The 20,712-nt window shown below is 40.3% G+C and overlaps 1 protein-coding gene across 1 annotated transcript in view; it reads right to left on the bottom strand.

Moving 5' to 3' along the window:
- The window catches only part of PID1 (phosphotyrosine interaction domain containing 1), a 244,209-nt gene that overhangs the window by 120,284 nt on the left and 103,213 nt on the right, over positions 1-20,712 (bottom strand). The window contains exon 2 of the mRNA XM_032277989.1: positions 11,374-11,520. Within this exon, the coding sequence (XP_032133880.1) occupies positions 11,374-11,520 (147 nt within the window). The remainder of the gene's footprint in view (positions 1-11,373; positions 11,521-20,712) is intronic.

Genomic DNA, 20,712 nt, shown 5'->3' with positions numbered 1-20,712 from the left:
AAAATAGAAAACTAAAAAATATTATCTGTCACAATGGTATAAAGTGTAGTGTTTGGATATGTAAAGGTAAACACAAGAAGAAACTGCCAAAATAAATAATTACGATCACTTCTTCAAGCAGGACTGAGGTGTGCAAAAGGGATGAAAGAGATAGCTAACAATATTTTATGTTTAGTTTTTTCACTGTTACCTGACACTTTTATCTTTGCAAGTATTACTCTGATAAAATTTAGAACTAAAGGGAAAAAAATCACCTACAAGGAAAGTCCAGGTTTATATGAGATTTTATTCACATTCTATATTGTTTAATGCTTTCTTACCTAAACCTATTTTTTTCATTTAATAAAGAATAAATTGCACTAGTCTGATTACAGTAGCAGGTAGATTTGTTCTCATATTTGGTTCTCTCAGTATAGATTCCTCTAATGTAAAAAGTGAATAGAAATTTGAAAATAAAAATGACATAATGAATGCTGAGTTAAGATACACATTATATATATATATATATATATATATATATATATATATATGAGACAGTATTTTAAAACTTAACTTCTTATATTTAAGCATTATATTTGTATAAACCAGATTTTAGTTTTGAAGTTATTATAATCTTCTGAGAGTCTCTAAGAAGTTGTATAATCTCTGCTGGAAACCATAAAACACATTATTCATGAATTTCTACCAACTTAATTGGTTTTCTGTGGGGTGTTTCTATGCTTGGCTAACAAATGAAGTCTACCACAGAGGAAATATATTTTATCCACAAAACCAATCCAGAAAAATATGTGGAATAATTAACTGTTTTTTTCTAAATAAATGAACCCTAAATTTAGATAATAATTAGACTACATTTTCAGAACTAAACCAACAAATTATTTGAAAGATGAACTCTCCGAACAAGAAATCATAAGGGGAAAATCACTGCATAAAAAGGTACTTCTCTCAGACATGCATATTATACTCAAATTTCCCACATCATTTTCAAAATTATGCTCAAAGCTTTACTCTAAATGAGAAGAAAAGTATCTATTCACTGTCCCTGTGACAGTACCGTGAATCTTTTACAAACACTGTTTAATGTGCCTACTATACTGGAAGATAACAAACTACAAATGTTCACATTTGTAGTACAAAACCTGTGTAAAATAGGTTAAAAAAACACACGTTTTGTGTAAAAAATATATATATATATTCCATATAAAATGTTTAAGTATCTCTTCTTTTTCAGAAATTTTGATTAAAAAATGAATTTGGCTCAACATGTAAGATACTACCTTTACAGAGCAATTTTCTTTATTTTTCTATTGTTTTAGTAGCTTTCTGAATTCTAAGCAAATAATTTTCTCAGGCTTAAGAAAAAATAAACATAACCCAAAAAACTGATGAACTGAGAATAATGCCTTCCAGCTTCATCCATGTCCCTGCAAAGGACATGGACTCACTCTTTATATGGCTGCATAGTATTCCATGGTGTATATGTGCCACATTTTCTTTATCCAGTCTATCACTGATGGACATTTGGGTTGGTTCCAAGTCATGGCTATTGTTAATAGTGCTGTGAACAGAAAACCAAACACCACATGTTCTCACTCATAAGTGGGACTTGAACAATGAGAACACATGGACACAGGGAGAAGAACAACACACACTGAGGCCTGTCAGGGGTGGAGGGCAAGGGGAGAGATATCATTAGGACAAATACCTAATGCAAGCAGGGCTTAAAACCTAGATGAGAGGTTGATAGGTACAGCAAGCCACCATGGCACATGTATACCTATTTAACAAACCTGCACATTCAGGCCAGGTGCGGCGGCTCACACCTATAATCCCAGCACTTTGGGAGGCTGAGGCAGGTGGATCACGAGGTCAAGAGATCGAGACCATCCTGGTCAACATGGTGAAATCCTGTCTCTACCAAAAATACAAAAAATTAGCTGGGCATAGTGGCGCATACCTGTAGCCCCAGCTACTCGGGAGGCTGAGGCAGGAGAATTGCTTGAACCCAGGAGGCGGAGGTTGCGGTGAGCTGAGATTGCACCATTGCATTCTGGCCTGGGTAACAAGGGCAAAACTCCGTCTCAAAACAACAACAAAAACAAAAAAACAAACAAACCTGCACATTCTACACATGTATCCCAGAACTTAAAATTAAAAAAAAAAAAAAAGCTGATGAGCTATAAACATTGTGTGTGTGTGTGTGCGTGTGTGTGTGTGTTTGACAATTTTTGCATTTTTACAATTCTCCAATTATAAGAGAACCACCTGCAGTAGGGTGAATAATGACCACCCAAAGACATTACATCCTAACTCCTGGAAACTGTAAATGCTACTTTACAAAGAAAAAGCTTTTTTGCAGATTTGATAAAATGAAGGGTCCTAAAATGGATAGATAACTAGATTATCCGTCGGGCACTAAGTCCAATCACAAGTGTCCTTATGAGAAAGGAAAGCAGAGGGAGATTTGACACATACAGAAGAGAATGTGACCACCATACGGAGACTGCAGTGAGGTACCCACAAACCAGGGAATGCCTGCAGCCTCCTAAACTGCAGGAGGCAAAGAATGGATTCTCCCCGTGGAGGCTCCAGGAGTATGACCCTGCTGACACCTGGACTTCTGTCCCATCATGGTCATCATGGACTCCAGCCTCTAGCTCTAGGAGAGGGTAAATTTCTGTTGTTTTAATCCACTAATTTTGCCAGGAAGGAGCCTTCAGCAAACCAGTATGTCATTCTTTCAAATGTGTTTGAGTAGGTTTACAATTATATGCTGAGCACACGAGACAAGTCTGACACTAGACAAGTCATAAGTTAAATGGAAAAACGTCACTTTCCCTGAAACTTACGAAATTCTGATTTGGGCACAGAGAAGAAACAAATGTCTAAGTCACTGACTTGGAGTTTTTCCAAAATGTTCCAATTAGAATGGAGTTTCCTATAAACTTTCCAGACAAACTTTTAACATTCAAATAATTTTTTTCTTTATTACTTTTTAAAATTAATTTAAAATGTCTAATATTATATTTTAAATTACAAATGTCTACATATAATTATTTTATTTTATATTATTTTATAAAAATGGATACTAATAATGTTATAATCAACTTTTTTATATACTTAATACATTATGAACATTTTCCATATCACTATATATTTCTAACAGAAATATATATGCCTTCTCTTCGGTAACAGAATAACAAAATTTTTAATGACTGCATATTTTCCATAGCATTGTTAAACAAAATTGTATATTATCTTTCTCACACATTAAAACATTTAGATGGTTTTCTCATTTTTTCACTAATGAATCTCTGCTGATCTCCCAGGAGTTTTTAAAATCAAGAAGCAGACTAATTTTGTCAGTCAGAAAATTATCATCTTTGTCATTTGCCCAAAAGTTAGACTTTAATGTCAAATCTGACTCCCTAACGTAAAAAAGTACCACCATTTATAGCTACAGCCCTCACAGTGTGTGGGGCACATGGAAATAAGTAGTTTGAAGCTTTCGGGGATCTGCAGAGAATCCCTCTGTGGGTTAACAGCTCTACTGCACCCATCAATCATAAAAGTGACCCCATTAGCAAGTCTGTCATACAACTCAACAAGCATTAGGCAGGGGTCATTTCTATGTGGCAAACCAGAGAAATCAGGCAAAATTATAATCTTTAAACACCAGTATCAGCTGGGGAAGTAATTCCTAGTATGAAAAGATTTTAGTCAAGAAATAACAAAAGTGAGTTCGTGGAGGACAAAGAGCTTTGCTGAAGGCACCACAGCTGTCAGTGGAAAGACCAAAGTATCGAATTCAAAGTTGTAAGTTTGGACCTGTAGTGAAGAAGTTTTCATTAAAACCACATATATAATATCCTTCCATGCCAGGTACACTAGCAGTAGCTTAAGGAATCTGTATTTAAACATATATTTAAAGACCAACAAAGGCCAGGCTCAGTGGCTCAGGCCTGTAATCCCAGTACTTTGGGAGGCTGAGGCTGGCAGATCACAAGGTCAGGAGTTCGAGACCAGTCTGATCAACATGGTGAAACCCTGCCTCTACTAAAAATAAAATAATTAGCAGACGTGGTGCCATGCACCTTGTAGTCCTACTGTAATCCTAGCTATTCAGGAGGCTGAGGCAGGAGAATTGCTTGAGCCAGAGAGGCGGAGTTTGCAGTGAGCCGAGCACGTGCCATTGTACTCCACTCCAGTCTGGGCAACAGAGTGAGACTCCGTCAAAAAAAAAAAAAAAAAAACCACCACGCCAATACTAAAACAATAGGCTGAGGCTTCAGCTACCCCTGAAGTTATATCCATTTTTCTCTCCTGATTGCTCTGAGACTGGAACAGGGAAGTTAGGAGAATGAGCGCTGGACTTGGTGAAGAGGGAGGAGCAAGGCTGAGGGCGGCTTACGTGCCTGCTGAGGACAGGGAGATTCCTCTGGTTTTCAAACATCTTTCTTTTCCATTGATTCTGCTGGGTCCTCGGTCCTTAAATATCAGAGGCAGGTAGATGTTTGTATGTGAGTGTGCAATCCTGACAGTGTGCAATAAATTCTTGTGGATATAGAAAGAAAGAAAAGTAGAAAAGAAGGAGGAAGGGAGAAACAGAAGAAGGAAAAAGGGGAAGAGAGGAAAAAAGGAAGGAATAGAGGGAGGGAGGGAAGGAGGGTGGAGAAAAAGAGGGAGGCAGGAAGAATATTTATAAGTCTACAAAGAGTAAAAATTGCAGAAAAATAAAAGCTTGTCTCTGAAACAAAAGGTTGGCTCACATAAACTTTTAGCTTCCTGTATTTGAGGAGACAAGCAGAAGTGAATGTTTTGTTTAGAGGAAAGTGTAAGGAAGGATAAAGAGAAAATAAATATCAATCACTCTGAATTTAAAGGAAAATAATCAATGGAAACCATAGTTGCATCTACTATATGTTGATATAATTTATTTTATGTGTATTCTGTCTTCACATCGAAGTCAGAAACATACTTTGCAAACAGAATGTCTGTATAATTATAATACGATTCAAGAAATTCCCAAAATCACCAACATCAAGAAAGAGCTGTAGAGATGCATATGATGAGGATGGTCAGATGGTAAATCCAACATTTTCGTTTGTGTTAAGAAGTAAAAAATGGCCCTTTGACTAGAATGAGAAAACATGACTATATTTCAAGTTAAATACATAATTGATCAATGGAACCCAACAAGTTAGGTGTACAATTCAGATACATGTGATGCTAATTTCGAATACACTTAAATTCAAATCAAGAGTCCTCATCATGGGATAAGCTGGATTACTGGAATTCACTTCTCGATTGGCCATTTTACGCAAGCACTCCATGATAGAATTTGAGGGTTACCTGCAAAGCCTTCAGCTCAGAAACGTCTCTTCTCCATTTCATGACACTGTCAATCAATCTCTTCCTTCCTGAGAGCTAAAGGACTACAACTGTTACACCAGAATGCAAGGAATCTCAAAAGAGGCAATATAAAAATTGGTAGGGTTTACAAATGGTTAACTCTGTCTTGGAAATAATTTGATAGTTTCCACCCTCACAAATGGGAAGACGACAGTAGCAGCTGTAGATAGGGCTTCACATCAAGCCAGACCAAGCGCCTCACTCAGGAGGAGGCAAAATATGGGTACATGGAGCCAAGCTCATGGTGAGCGCAGGCCTAGGTGAGGGGCTGGTGGGACTCTCTCGGCAAAGGATGAAAGGAGAGAGGCTGCTGGGTAGGCTGCAGAATCAAGACACGGACACCCTCAGCCTAAGCTGGGAGGCAGCGGGAAGGTAGGGGAGCACAAAGAAATATCTCATTCTGGCTGGGCGGTGGCTCATGCCTGTAATCTCAGCACTTTGGGAGGCTGAGGTGGGTGGATCACTTGAGGTCAGGAGTGCGAGACCTGCCTGGCCAACAAGGTGAAACCTCATTTCTACTAAAAATACAAATATTAGCTGGTCCTGGTGGCAGGTGCCTGTAATCCAAGCTACTCAGGAGGCTGAGACAGGAGATTTGCTTGAACCTGGGAGGTGGAGCAGTTGCAGTGAGCTGAGATTGAGCCACTACACACCAGCCAGGGCAACAGAGGGGGAGATGGGGAGGGAAGGGGGAGGGGGGAGGAAAGGGGGAGGGGGGAGGAAAGGGAGGGGAGGAGGAAAGGGAGAGGGGGAGGGGGAGAGAAGGGAAGGGACTTATGCTAAATTAGCCCTGTCCACCACCGACATCCAAGGTTGCCTCAGGGGCCGAAGCATCCCCGTGAAGCCAACCCTTAGGGCCGACCTCAGACACTGACCCCACCAGCCATACCAAAAGGATGTAGTGGAAAGACAGCCAGGTACTCCTGCAATCAAAGCAGACAGATTCAGGCCCAAACAGGAGGCCCATGTCAACAACTGCTAAGGATCCTGCCGTTCCTGTTCTTACACACATCCCCTTGGCATTTCTCTTCTGGGTTACTTCCCTTTTGCAACTCAGAAAAATCCTCATGCTCAGGAATTAGCGCCAATCACAAACTTTATGAAACCTTTTAAATAAAAGACATATGTTAAGTGCTAAATTCCCTATTGCGTGTCAGTTTGTTTGCTACAACATTGCTGCTATTTTGCTTTAAAACTATAAGCACTGGCCGGGCGCGGTGGCTCAAGCCTGTAATCCCAGCACTTTGAGAGGCCGAGGCGGGTGGATCACGAGGTCAAGAGATCGAGACCATCCTGGTCAACATGGTGAAACCCCGTCTCTACTAAAAAAAATACAAAAAATTAGCTGGGCATGGTGGCGTGTGCCTGTAATCCCAGCTACTCAGGAGGCTGAGGCAGGAGAATTGCCTGAACCCAGGAGGTGGAGGTTGCGGTGAGCCGAGATCGCGCCATTGCACTCCAGCCTGGGTAACAAGAGCGAGACTCCGTCTCAAAAAAAAAAAAAAAAACTATAAGCACTGTGGAATGGGTTTTGTACAGCATCCAGATGGCCATATAGGAACTCACTGGGCATTTCATATTGGTTACAATATCTATACACATAATTTTTACAAGGAATATAACTTTTTACTGTAGACTGTCTTTTTTTTTAAAGAAAACTAAATTTGAGAATCTGCATGATACATTTGGGGTAAAATTGTATGGTATTTTTAGTATTTTCCTCATGCTTTCTGTTTTCTATTTAAAAAGTTAAAATTCTAATCCGATTACACAAGGTAAATTGTCGGGCCTTGGACTTTTGGATAAAAGAGAGCAGGATGGGATGATAGCCGTGGAACTCAGAATCCGCTAATCAGTGTGTAACAACTTACTTGCAGAATTAACTAGTCCTTACATTTTTTTTTTCACATTTTTTACAAAGTCCATGAGCTCCTGATACTGACCTATGAAAGGTGCAAAATCAGACGCCTGCAGAAAAGAAACAACTTGCTCAAAATCACATGGCACATGTGGCCTGCCTGTTTTGAGAGAGATACCTGTGGATAGACACAGAACCCACTCACTGGCAGTGGAATCCGGTGGGGGGAGCACAGCCTGTGGAGGCAGAATGCTGCCGTTCAAATCCGGATTCTGCTAGTTACTAACGAGGGACCCTGGGACAGGCAGGTGAACTCCTCTATGCCTCAACTAGCTCACCTGTGAGATGGGGCTACACCTGGCACTTAAGCCATTGGGTTGTCATGAGGATGAAATGGTTCCATGTCAGGAAAAGTGCACAGATGAGTGCTTAATGTGTTAATCAGCGTCTGTTCTTTAGTGTCAGTTCTGTATTATTAACACTTTTATTTCTGTGTTTTGATTACTCTGGTCAGCACTATTATCACTATTTTGTGAAGGCTTTGAGAACTTCAGTGAATGGGCCTGAAAGTCTCAATGCAAGAGGGCAGCTCTCGCTGGAGGATAACACAGCACACACAGTGCTCACATCTGATGCAGTAATTCCAGAGCCCAGGTCTTCCTTACAAGTTGGCTTTCTGGTTTGCTACAGCAAATCCACCAAATCTCATTTTCTATCCCACTCCCCACCTCCCAGGGTACATGTTTGTTTTTACATTGCTCTTGTCACATTAATCTGCAGCTCAGAACATCAACCTCCAAACATGGTTCACTTTCATGTAAATTACACAGTATGATTTAAAGTGCGGGCTCCTGTTCCCCACCACTAAGCTGAGTGCCTGAGTCAAAATCTCTGGGAAGAGGGTCCAGGAAATTTGCTTGCCAGGGGTTTCTGATACTCACACACGTTTCAGAAGTACTTGTGATTTATTGTTTTAGGCACTCGTCTTATTCCTTCTACTTGGCTACACGTTGCATCCCCCACAACACCTATTGTGATTCCTTTTTCCACAATACCACACACACGGTAGGTTTTCAATGACTATTAATAAAATAAATGTTTGCTAACAAGCTGAAGCCACCTAGGATTCCATCTCACTAGGTAGGAGGAGAAAGGTATGACAAGCCATCATTGCTGCAGCAAAATCACACACAGCGTCTGATACTCCAAACAGCTCCAATAGGAGTCTTAATGGGCTGCAGTGGGTTGTACAGTTAAATAACTCTACTCCACGGAAAAAAAAAAAAAAAAGTGGCAGCAATAGAGGAGAACACACAAAGACCCAGCTGCCCGAAGCATGAATAGCCTAGCAAGGCAATCCCGTCAGGACCCACGGAGAATACAGATCAGCAGAAAATGGGAAATCTGAAATGAGCTAGGGTCTCAATGGTGCTCGCCATAAGCCATTTTCAACTCTCCCTTTCCTTTGCTTCCTCCTGCCTCTCTCCCTCCCCAAACCCAAAGTTATGAGAGCTATTAGGAAAAAAGAGTGACTACTGTGTGAAGGCGGAGGGTCCCGTGAGCTGGCCCTGCAGCTGGGCCCGGCTACATTATGCTCATTATTCCTGGGAGGGAGGCGTGAGCCCAAGACAGCGTTCCTTCTGCAGCTGGCATCTTGTGAGCTAAGTTACTCGCAAGAATCAGAGAGGAAACACTGGACTTTGTTCTTGAAGACGATCAGAAAAAAATGGGGAAGATCTAAAAGGATTTTAAACCAAAATTTCAAGGTTCAAATAGATACCTTTTTTTTTTTTTAAGCAAAACTCAGAGCACAAAAGTGACACTGTCCTTGAGAATTAAAGAAGAAAGCACCAGTACATTTCCAGTTAAAATTTAAGCGCATGCTGTTGATAGTATACAATTTGGAGAATTACACGTTGCCTGTTTCCTTACTTCAGATAGAATAATAATGCTGGAAAGGCCCTCAAGAGGTGTTGGCCCAGATTTCTGACTCCAGGGTTATGATTATCTATGCCTGGAATCTCCTCTTCAAGATTTCTAGGGATGGAGAGTCCATAAATTTTTTATAGCCCAGTGGAATGTGTTTTTCTCCTTGAATGCCGAAGTTCTTCCTGGTATCCAAATGAAATCACTGCCGATTTCCTTTGTCTACCTAGCCACACATGCCAAGGCCAGCGCAACCCTTGCCCTCTTTGGCACACTCTTCTGAATTCCTACTATTTTCTTTCAACGTCCTTTTAACAGTAAAATAAATGAGCACAACCTAAGGCAGTACACGGAAAAAATTAGTCCGTGAGACATGAATCCTATAATCCTTTTCAGAAAAAACGATGGTTTTTTTTCTAGCAAATGTTCTTCTCTCTCTTACAAACACACAGACACATTTATTTAACATCTAGATTAGATTGTTAGATTGCTAGATGTTTTTATTTTAAAACTGTGTAGTTTTTGCCCTTCCCATTTTAAATGTGCTTTTATAGGCTTTATCACACTTAATTATTCTCCATATACGTGTCCCTGCTGATTTCATCTTGCTTTGAGGCACCATCTCCCCTCTTAGGAACAAAAATCAAAATAGCATTAATAAATCTTCTGAAGAATGTATCACAAATTTGATCTCATATCACTTTCAAATTTAATGAGTATTTTTATAATTCCCTTGTAGCATCAATTCACCAACAGTGTTAAAAGCAATGGACCTAACTCCAGTTCTGCTGATTCACTCCCTCCTGGAGAGGTAGAGTCACTGACAATAGCTATTGGGACGTTGGAAGGTCACCTTATCAGAATTACCACTTAAAATCACTTTCAAATGAGTCACATAGCTCACTTGACTTATCTCATTGATGATTCCCCATAGTAACCAGAAACTTCTCACCATGACCACAGGACTCTTCCCCGCTCAATGCCACCATTCACCACAACTTTCTCAGTTTCAAAGTACACTGGCCCATTCCCTTCTCTTCCCAAATTTACCAAGACCATCCACTTCAGAGAATTAGTGGGCCCTATTCTTTCACCTGAAAGATTCTCCTGCAAGTTCTTCACAAGCTAGATTTCTCGCTAATCATGATTGTTTACCTAGATTTTTCTCCTCTCATGTCCCCCAATTAGCAGTTAAATCCCACAAAGATGCTGGTGGGTCTTTCCCACACTGTGACTCTGTGCCAGTCACAGAGTGAGCACCCAATGAGTATGTGTGGAATGAATGAATGTGGGTGAGGTTTTATGCATACCACCATCACCCAAGATTGCTGTAGACGCCAACCTGACCACAGCTATGTGGGAACTGATTCCTTAAAACTAAGCAATAAAGAAAAGCAGTGTATCTCAAAAGCAACAAGGAAAGGAGTGTATCTACAAATTTATGAAAGAAATTCATATACACATGCATTTCGTTGCCCCTTATTTTATTTTCACTACTCAAAACAAATTTCCGATGATAAAACATGTCTAGAACATATTTTCTTTGTGACCTCTAATTACTATATTCATCAACTCAAGTTCAAGCAAAAAAGAATATCATGTGAGAAAAAAATCCAAAGCTTACCAAAATCATACATTTCCTTTCTAGTTTTGTTTCCATGTTGGCATTGAAGTTTGCCTAAATGAAAAATGTTTATTCTGGATTCTGAGGCTTGAATATTAGCATAAAATTTGAGAGCTGAAGCAAAACAAAAATGCAAAATTATCCCTAAAGGATTTGGAGAATATAACAGTTAGAAAACTTTTTTTTTCCATTCCTTAAGAGATATTTTCTTCAGATTGAAAGAATAAAGGGAAGAATGATCATTAAGAAAAAAACTTTTCTTGTGAATTCCAATGTTCCACAGAGCTACAGAAATCACAGCGAGAATATGGTTTTATTCAGACACACTAAAGCCTGGGTCTTCAATTTGTGACCAAAAGTGATAGTGTTAGATCTTTAAGAAAAATAAAACAGGCTATGAATTCAGTCTAGCATTACTCTGTGTGTTTATTTTGTTGGTCATTTTATGTTTTCATTCTTAAGAATGATTGCCATTGTGAAACATGGGTCTCAAGACCACACATCCTGGAGCCTATCTCACCAAGAGAACCCATGCTGGCCACATGCCCCATACCTTGCAGCCACTGTGAGTCCTGGTCTTCATCAGCGGTGTGGTTGTGCATAGCTCAATTGCCTCCGGCTCATGGAAGATGACCGCTGGGAGAGGTTCCTTTTTCAGTGTTAGGACATTCAACTTAGACTTCAGCATGGTCTGAAAGTGCTGAAAAGCAGAAAAATAAGCCACATGTAGTTCAATCACTTGGACTTACAGGTCATACAATTGTACCTTAAACCCAGTAGCAACTTGTTTGTTTTAAGTCTGTTCTATTATGGGAGGCGAAGAGATATTTAGTAAAACAGAGGAGGGAGAACTGTGTCCTGTCAGGACATGACTCAAATGAAGCTGTGGAGACAGTCGATCCCTAAGCAGGTCCATAGAAACATGACTTAATGGTAAAGTCATCTCACCCAGGACATTATGTTCTGAGAAGCTCTTCCAAGGTACAGTACACAGATGAAATTGTGGCAGTGGAATCCATGCAGATTCAGCTATACAAGATGTTTGGAAGAGGATGTAATGGGGGTTATTTTGGGAAAAGTCTAGACATCGTTGAAGGAAGAGAACAGATAACTAAGTACACAGGCCTTCTGTTCTCTGCCTTCCCAAGCTCTTTCATGCACTGGCTGTAGAGCCTTAGGAAATTCACTACTTTATGATGGACCATTTTTGTGTGCTGTCTCGGGCCAGGACCCAAGATAAATATCCATTTCATATGCAACTTCTCTTGGCTCTTGTCATGAAGGATGCTCAGAATTCAACCAGATTCAATCACTGCTATCCATACTACCCAGTCTAAGGCCCATCTTCCCTTGGTCTATGAAAATGACATCCAAACTTGTCCCATCATTTCCAACTTTGTCCCTGTACAGAGAATTGCCACACAGTCACCAGAGCGATCCTCCTAACATTGCGTGTGCCACGCCACCTCTACTCAAACTCCCCTATGTCTTCCTATCTCTTCATGGAAAAATTCCAAGTTCTTACCTTGGCCTTTGCGACCACACATGATTCAGGGACCTACTGCCTCTCTGATTTCACCCCCCATCTCCATCCTCACACATAGAGATCCAGGCACAGTGTCCTCCTAACTATTCTGAAAATAAGCCAAAGATACCTGTGCCTCAGGACCCCTGATCATGCTGCTCCTGTCCTATGTATCTTCAAGTCCTGCTTCTTCATCTCCTTGAGGTCCCTGATCAAATGTCACCTCATGGGACAGCCCTTCCTAATCAAAATCTAAAGCAGCCAGCATGCATATACACACACCAACACAGACACATGCTTGGCTTCATGGGCCTGCAACCTGTGCTTAGGAGGGCCTCACACCCAGAAGGACTCCATGCTTTGTTGAATGTCTTTCGTTTGGTGTCCCCATCTTGAAAGTGGGAGGCCAAAGCAGGCAGATCACCTGAGGTCAGAAGTTCAAGACCAGCTTGGCCAAAGTGAAACCCCATCTCTACTAAAAATACACGAATTAGCCAGGCGTGATGGCAGGCACCTGTAATCCCAGCTACTTGGGAGGCTGAGGCAGGAGATTCACTTGAACCCCGGAGGCAGAGGTTTCAGTGAGCTGAGACCACACCACTGCACTCCAGCCTGGGCGATAAGAGTGAGAGTCTATCTCAAAAAAATATATACTCAAAGGATTATAAATCATTCAATCACAAAGACATATTTACACGTATGTTCATTGTGGGACTATTTACAATAGCAAAGACCTGGAACAAACCCAAATGCCCATCAATGATAGACTGGACAAAGAAAACGTGGCACATATACACCATGGAATACTACACAGCCATAAAAAAGGATAAGTCCATGTTCTTTGTAGGGACATGGATGAATCTGGAAACCATTATTCTCAGCAAACTGACACAGGAACAGAAAACCAAATACTGCATGTTCTTGCTCATAGACTAGTGTTGAACATTGAGAACACATAAGCACAGGGAGAGAAGCATCACACACTGGGGGGGGGGCGCTAAGGGAGGGACAATGGGGGTAGGGAGGTTGGGGAGGGATATCATGGGGAGAAATGCCAGATATAGGTGACGGGGGATGGAGGCAGCAAGCCGCCTTGCCATGTGTGTGCCTATGCAACAATCATGCATGATGTGTACATGTACCCCAGAACCTAAAATACAATTTTTAAAACAATCCTAATAATTTTATTTTGAACTTGTGTTTTATAAGGAAAGTCCGATGGGACAGTGGAGCACAGATGTGAGGGGACAAGACACATACATTGTGTGCATCCCCCATCCTTACCACCCACCTTCACAGAGCATTAGTGATACCCCATGGAGACAGAATTCTGATGAACTCATGACATGTAGGAATTCGGCAAGAGGCAAAGTGAGCACAAGGTATGTATTAAGCCTATGACTTAAATAAGCTGGAATATGCATCGACCCAGGAGACCATGCATTGTAACCAGAACTTGCTTCAAGTTCAGAAAGGAATTAGCCTTGTTCTAAGAAACAGGAATGATCACAGAATCTTATCACATCCTTTCCCACTTGTATTACTCCCCTGTACAAGGCAACCACCTACGCTGAAATGGTGACACAGAAGGAAAGGGAAAGGTAGAGCAAACACAGTTCCTTTCAGTTCTTCCTTAGTCATCAGTAAGATGAAGGCAAAGTGATGAGAGAAAGTGCGTGTATCAAGGAGTGAGATAAAAACAGGTAAGTTAGTTTCGTGCAGCGTTTTCGCCGTTCTGATAAAAACAAAATACGGCATGAACTAGATAATGCAAATTGGATAATTTCTATGATCCCATTCTTACATTTGCATTTAAAGTGGGCACTGTACAATATAAATTCATGCTCAGCATCTAAATGTTTAATTTCTCTTTACTTAGAACAGCATTAAATAGCAAATAATAATTTTAAAAACAAAAGGACTATTCCAGACAGAGATTCATGAAAAAAAAGCTTTATGTTTTGGTACCTTCAATGGTACTTTTCTTCTACTTTTTGAATAAGAAACACTGAATTTTCATTGCACACTGGACCGTAGGAGTTGTGTAACCAGTCTGCACACGTATATACTCATCTCTGTCCACTCCCTGTCCCTGCTTTACTATTCCTATAATTTATCCCTACTTATCACCACTATAAGATTATGTACTTGTTCACTTTATTGCCTTCCAGTAGAATATAAGCACCATAGGAGCAGAAACTATTTTATTCAAGGACATATCACAAGGTCCTAAAATACTTCCTGACTCATTATAGAAGTGAACATTTGTGGAAGGTAACGAGGGTAATGTAATTTTAAAAAACAAACTACAGGCCGGGCGCAGTGGCTCACGCCTATAATCCCAGCACTTTGGGAGGCTGAGGCGGGTGGATCACGAGGTCAAGAGATCGAGACCATCCTGGTCAACATGGTGAAACCCCGTCTCTACTAAAAATACAAAAAATTAGTTGGGCATGGTGGTGTGTGCCTGTAATCCCAGCTACTCAGGAGGCTGAGGCAGGAGAATTGCCTGAACCCAGGAGGCAGAGGTTGCTGTGAGCCGAGATCGCGCCATTGCACTCCAGCCTGGGCAACAAGAGTGAAACTCCGTCTCAAAAAAAAAAAAAAAAAAACTACAGGCTGAGCACAGTGGCTCGCACCTGTAATCCCAGCACTTTGGAAGGCCCAGGTGGGCAGATCACCTGAGATCAGGAGTTCAAGACCAGCCTGGTCAACACGGCAAAACCCGTCTCTACTAAAAATACAAAAAATTAGCCAGGCACAGCGGACACCTGTAATCCCAGCTATTCAGGAGGCTGGGGTACGAGAATGAGTCACGCCAGGGAGGCGGAGGTTGCAGTCAGCTGAGATCGTGCCACTGCAATGCAGCCAGGGCAACAGAACAGAACTCCATCTCAAACAAACAAAACCTACAAATATAAAAAATAATAATCTAAATCAGGGTTCATATACTAGACCAGCTCACTACTTTGCCCAAGTTGACCTTAAGGACGTGGTATGGGCTATGAAACAAATACAAGACTAAAAGAAGTCAATAATGATCCGCATACACAAGTACCTTCACCTCAGTATAAATCGCCAAAAACAATTCTTTAAACACTAGAGATCATTATGTTACATGAAATCGTTATGTTAATATCATGAAACAAGAGAAGCACAGAAAGACAAACACTGCATGTTCTCATTTATTTGTGGGATCTAAAAATAAAAACAATGGAACTCATGAACATAGAGAGTAGAAGGATGTTTAGCAGAGGCTGCGAAGTGTAATGGGGGCTGTGGGGCAGGTGGAAATGGTTAATGGGTACAAAAAAATAGAAAGGATGAATAAGACCTACTATTTGACAGCACAGCAGGGTGACTATAGGCAATAATGACTTAATGGTACATGTTAAAATTAACTTAAAAAGTATAATTGGATTGTCTGTAACAAAGGATAAATGCTTGAAGGGATGGATACCCCATTCTCCATGTTATTCTTGAGTACTGCATGCCTGAATCAAAGCAGCTAATCTCATTTACGAGCAGTAGAAGTTTGGGAATTTGTGGCAGGGCAGTGCTTTTTTCACAAGTCCACTAGAACTCCAACTGGCCTCTCTGGTGGTCCATTTACAGCACTGATTTGGCTAGGCTTCCACGCCCAGTTAGTCAAACACTAATCTATGTATGTGTAGTTGCAATGTATTTTATAGATGTGATTAAAGTCCATAACCAGTTGACTTGAAGCGAGGGAAAGTACGCTAGATAATTAGGGCAATTTTGATTTGATTGGTTCAAAGACCTTAAGAGGCAGCCTAGACTTCCCTGAAGAAGATATTTCTCCTACAAATGCCAGCTTTGGCCCACGGTTCCAGCCCCGCTTTCTGACAGCCTCCCTTGCAGTTTTGGACTTTTCTTGCCAGCACCCACAACTGCATATGCCAAATCCTTGAATAAACCTCTAGATATAGATGTCCCACTAGTTTTGTTTCTCTGGCTGAACCCCAATTGTTATAGTCACCTTGTAGAATACAAAGTTGCCAGCTCCGAGGGCAATTTTTTTTTTAGTGGAAAAGAGACTTGCCCTTAGGTTTTTCAGAGTGTTTGATTTGCATTAGAAAAAAAAAAGTAAGGGCAAGTCTTCATGTTATCTGGAAGTTTCTGTTCTTGCTCCTAATTGATTCCAGCTGAATGCAGAGTGTAGCGTTTGGAGTTGCCACTAGGGAAGAGTGGTCTGGGAGGAGCCACATACATCACTGAGAGTGAGAGCTGACGGTGATTTGCCAAGTTGGTTGGGAAAGAAATTGGGGCCAACAGAGGAGGAGGATAAAGGAAGAGGGAAGCTCAGAAGGTGAGGTCTGAGTACGTGGGGGTACCTCCCCTGTCTACCATCTTGCCCAGGCTCTACAAGATGTTCATGAAAGCACAGATCATCAGTCCAACTTCCGCCACACAGCAATTTTCTCAAGAGGGCACCGGAAGTGATCTTGCTTTCAGGAGGGTGAGGCAACTGCACTGCTTGAAACTTCTGAGATTGTCTTCCCCTCCCTGTTGTAAACCAAATGCCACAACCATTGATTTAGTCACTAAGCAAACAGAGACTGAAAGTCGTGGACCAGCACACAAGCCCCTTTGATTGCTTGGCTGGGGATCCAAGTAAAAGAAATACACGGATAAACAGAAAAAGAAAAAAAAAAAAGCTACATTGGAGACAGGAAGATAACAGAGTTCAAATTACAACTTCAACACAGTATGTTGTGCAACCTCAGCTAACTAACTCTTCTGAGCTTGTCTTCTCCATCCAGGCAGGCATGTGCCATGCATTTGCCTGCCGATTCATTCCACCTTCCCCGAATACCTATATGCAGCCAAATACTGTGGTAGGCACAGCTGGAACAGAAATACAACATTCGTCTCTGCTTGAAAGGGGTTCTCACAGTTGGTGGAGACTGTTAAGTCAAATGACAACTGCAAATCTCTGTGAGAAGTTGTTTAGCAAAGCTAGAGAGATACTAAGAAAATACTTGAGGTGAAGCTGAGAAAATGATTCCTTTACAAGAAATATTTTTAGTGATTTTGTCCTCTTTGCCTACTATGAAAAGATGAAGGTTAAAGAGGGAAGTAAAATGTGGATTGCTTGATCTATTATTGAATCTATAAGAATACATCTTCTTATGACAAAATTAACATTTTGTGCAACTCTGAGTGCCTCTGGTAAATTTTAGGTGGTTAACAGCGTGAGAGTTATAGCTGATTCTGCTTTGAAACACTCTTCTTTTCCCTTGGGGAAGCTTCTCCACTACTACATGCTGCCTTGTTGAATGAGGCTGTGAGTCACAGTTCCTTGCCCCCTGACATTGAATAATGTCCTCACCCTTTACACAAAGACTATGCGACACAGGCTGACCACCTGAGTGCCTCATGCCCCTGCCCAAAAGCATTGGTTCAGAGGAAACTCAAGACTGGCTGAACGGAATGTCCTGGGGATGGGAATGCCTCTGGTTGCTGGATTGGGGTGATGTGCGCCCAGAGCTGCTGCTGGCCTCCTTCCCAATCAAAGTCAGCCTGAGTGTGAGACCACACCGGGACAAGGAAAGACAGTAATAAACAGGGAAATTTCCCGAGAAATGGAAAGATAGCCTTGACATCATTGAACCCCTGGATCCAGCTGCATGTAACTCAGATCCATCCATGGACCCACCCAGAATATGAACCAACGCATTCCAATTGATGTTTAAGCAAGCTTGAGTTGGGTGTCTGATCCTTGCAACTAAGAGAATCTTGTAATACAAATTACTTTGTAATGAAAAAATCGCCTGTGAAAATAAAAAGAAGCCATGAACAAAAATTGTAAAAAGACGCATCAATTTTAAAACTGTAGAAATGCAGGCTAACATTATCTCTTTTATAAAAAAGTGAATATTGTACTTATTTGAATAGACTAAACCTTAAAGATAAAGTACTAACGAATAATCTGAAGTAGATATTACAGTCCTCAGGTTATCCTTATCTAAGATAAAGCCCCTGGGGGTACTGTCAAATGTAATGAATTCCAACTCTCGAGAGACAGCCAAATAACGTACCTGCAGAGGCATGCCACTTAGGTGGCACGTTCTCTTACTAGATAACAGAGTCCCATATTCCATACCCAGTTCTGTAAGAGCTGCATGGCCTTGTAATTCCTGGTCCTGTTTTCTCATCTGTTAACTTTAAAATGCTATATTAGTCGTGTCAAAAACAATATCACTTATACTTTGCATGGACAGGCATGCACATTACAGACAATGCCACTCAAAATAGCATGAAGCAATAGCATTATAAAAAGGCAACAAAAGAGGAACCCAATAGAGGAGTTTGGAAAAGCTACTGCTCCTAAACCAAAGGTGCACAGAGTTCCATAAAGAAAATGTGTTATTCATTTTTAAAGAAGAAAAGTGAATAGTGTTGTAGAAAACTAGGGCGATGCCCTGGACAAATTAAACAAAGATCGGCTTTCTGCATTGAGTGTTTTATGTTTGATCCCAAAATAGAGCCTCTAAATCAAACCCCATTATGCAGATGGGGTAATCGCCATGCCCTGTATAATTTTACAGTTGGCGCTGCTTCCTACCCCTATTCAGACATTAATCTCTGACAGTTTAGCAAGTGGCAATTTACATATTTTACCAATTCAAATGGAGTGTATCTCACCTTTGCATTGATTTTGTATCCAAAATATAAAGCATCTTTGGAAGGCAAAACCTGCTTAATGTTTTTATAAGATAACTGGAACACCAGCCATACTTAAATGAGAGGGAAGGCATTAAGATTTTAATCTTCCGTCCATCCTTGCCTGTGGAAGACAGACTATAATGGTCAGTGTTAACTTGCGAATTACTGACTCAGTAATGCCCTAATCAAGCTTCAAAAATATGGCAAATGTTCATCTTAAGAGAACCACCAGGAACAATTGGGTGAATCAGATTAATGGAAAACTTCAGTCCAAATAAATGTTGATTTGTACAAGTGCACAAAAAACCCTAGGGCTTTGACATTCTATTTATAATCATGCTTCATTTTATTACTTTGGGGATTCCTAAGAATTAATGGAACTCACTTGTGGTTTTCTTATATTCTATACCACTTATTTTAAATAAAGTATATTCAGGCCCCAACTATGAGAAAGGAAACAATAGTGACACTTTTTTGTGACCTTTAATAAGACATTTTGCTTATTACTTTTAATGAAAATTCTTAGATTTCTGCTTTTAAGTATTTATTCTAGCATTTTTCACAGAAATAAGTGGCATAAAAGCAAAAGAAAATTCTGTTAAACAATTTGTATGTTTAACAACTTCTATGTAATTAAAAGTAATATGTAAGAAGAAAAAATTTTACTTAATTAAAACAAGCTTTTATTTAAACTTTTTTTTCTTACCTATTAATTCAACTTATAACCTATAACATTCTTAATGCTAAGAGTTTGTCTATTTTTTTCCTTTGGCCCTTTATTAATGCAAAACAGGGTTGAATAATCTCCCAAAATCTAGCAGGCATATACAAAATTAAGACTTTTTGCTTCAAGAATTAACCTTCTTATGAAGTTTATGTCAATCTGGTATTTCAAGCAAAGAAAAACCTACACCAATTTGGCATTTATCTTCTTGCTACAAATCATCCTAGTCACTGTCTTATTCAAAATAGTTCCAGTTTAATTTTAAAGGCCTGCATCCAAACTCTCATAAATTTAAAAGGCTCTATATCTATTAAAGAAATGGCTATTATTAAACTAACTGAAAATACTCATGTTCACACAGCCATATTTATTCATGCAGCTTTGATCATGGAAGCTTTTTTTTTTTTAACATCACAGATTCTCTCAAGTGATTATGTGGGAGAGGCACAAAAATACCTCCATGCCCAGGGAGGACGCAAAAGCCCCCTAGCCTTCTGAAGGGCTCACTTACTCAAAGGAGACAGACAGAGAGAGAGAAAGAGAGAGAGAAGAACAGAGAGAGACAGAGAGAGTATGTGTGCATACTCACTATTTATTGATTTTCTTTGTCACTGACTTGAAATAAACACATACGCAAATGTGCTATATTCCTAGTTAAGTAGTTTCTGTCATCTTCTAAACTATTTTTCTATATGTAAACAGTCATCTTTCAATTTTTCTAACTGTGAATTGTTAAACATGGGTTACAAGCTGCCTCTAGGTAAGTTTTAGTTAATTCACAGACTGCTTTGTTGTTAAAATTTGAAGTGGTATTCAAAAATTGAAATATACACCTAGTTGAAATCTGTATTTCCACTTATTTTGAAAAATCAGAAGTCCTGCAAAAGGAACATTCCCTCACAATAACAATTTGCTCCAGCTGACTATTGCAACCGCCCTATTGACCTAGGGGC

Source organism: Sapajus apella, unplaced genomic scaffold (genome assembly GCF_009761245.1).
Source record: "Sapajus apella isolate SASKATOON/1434 unplaced genomic scaffold, GSC_monkey_1.0 scaffold10, whole genome shotgun sequence".
Lineage (NCBI taxonomy): Eukaryota > Metazoa > Chordata > Mammalia > Primates > Cebidae > Sapajus > Sapajus apella.
Note: the sequence above shows the minus strand (reverse complement) of the source record. Positions and strands in the feature narration are given on the sequence as shown.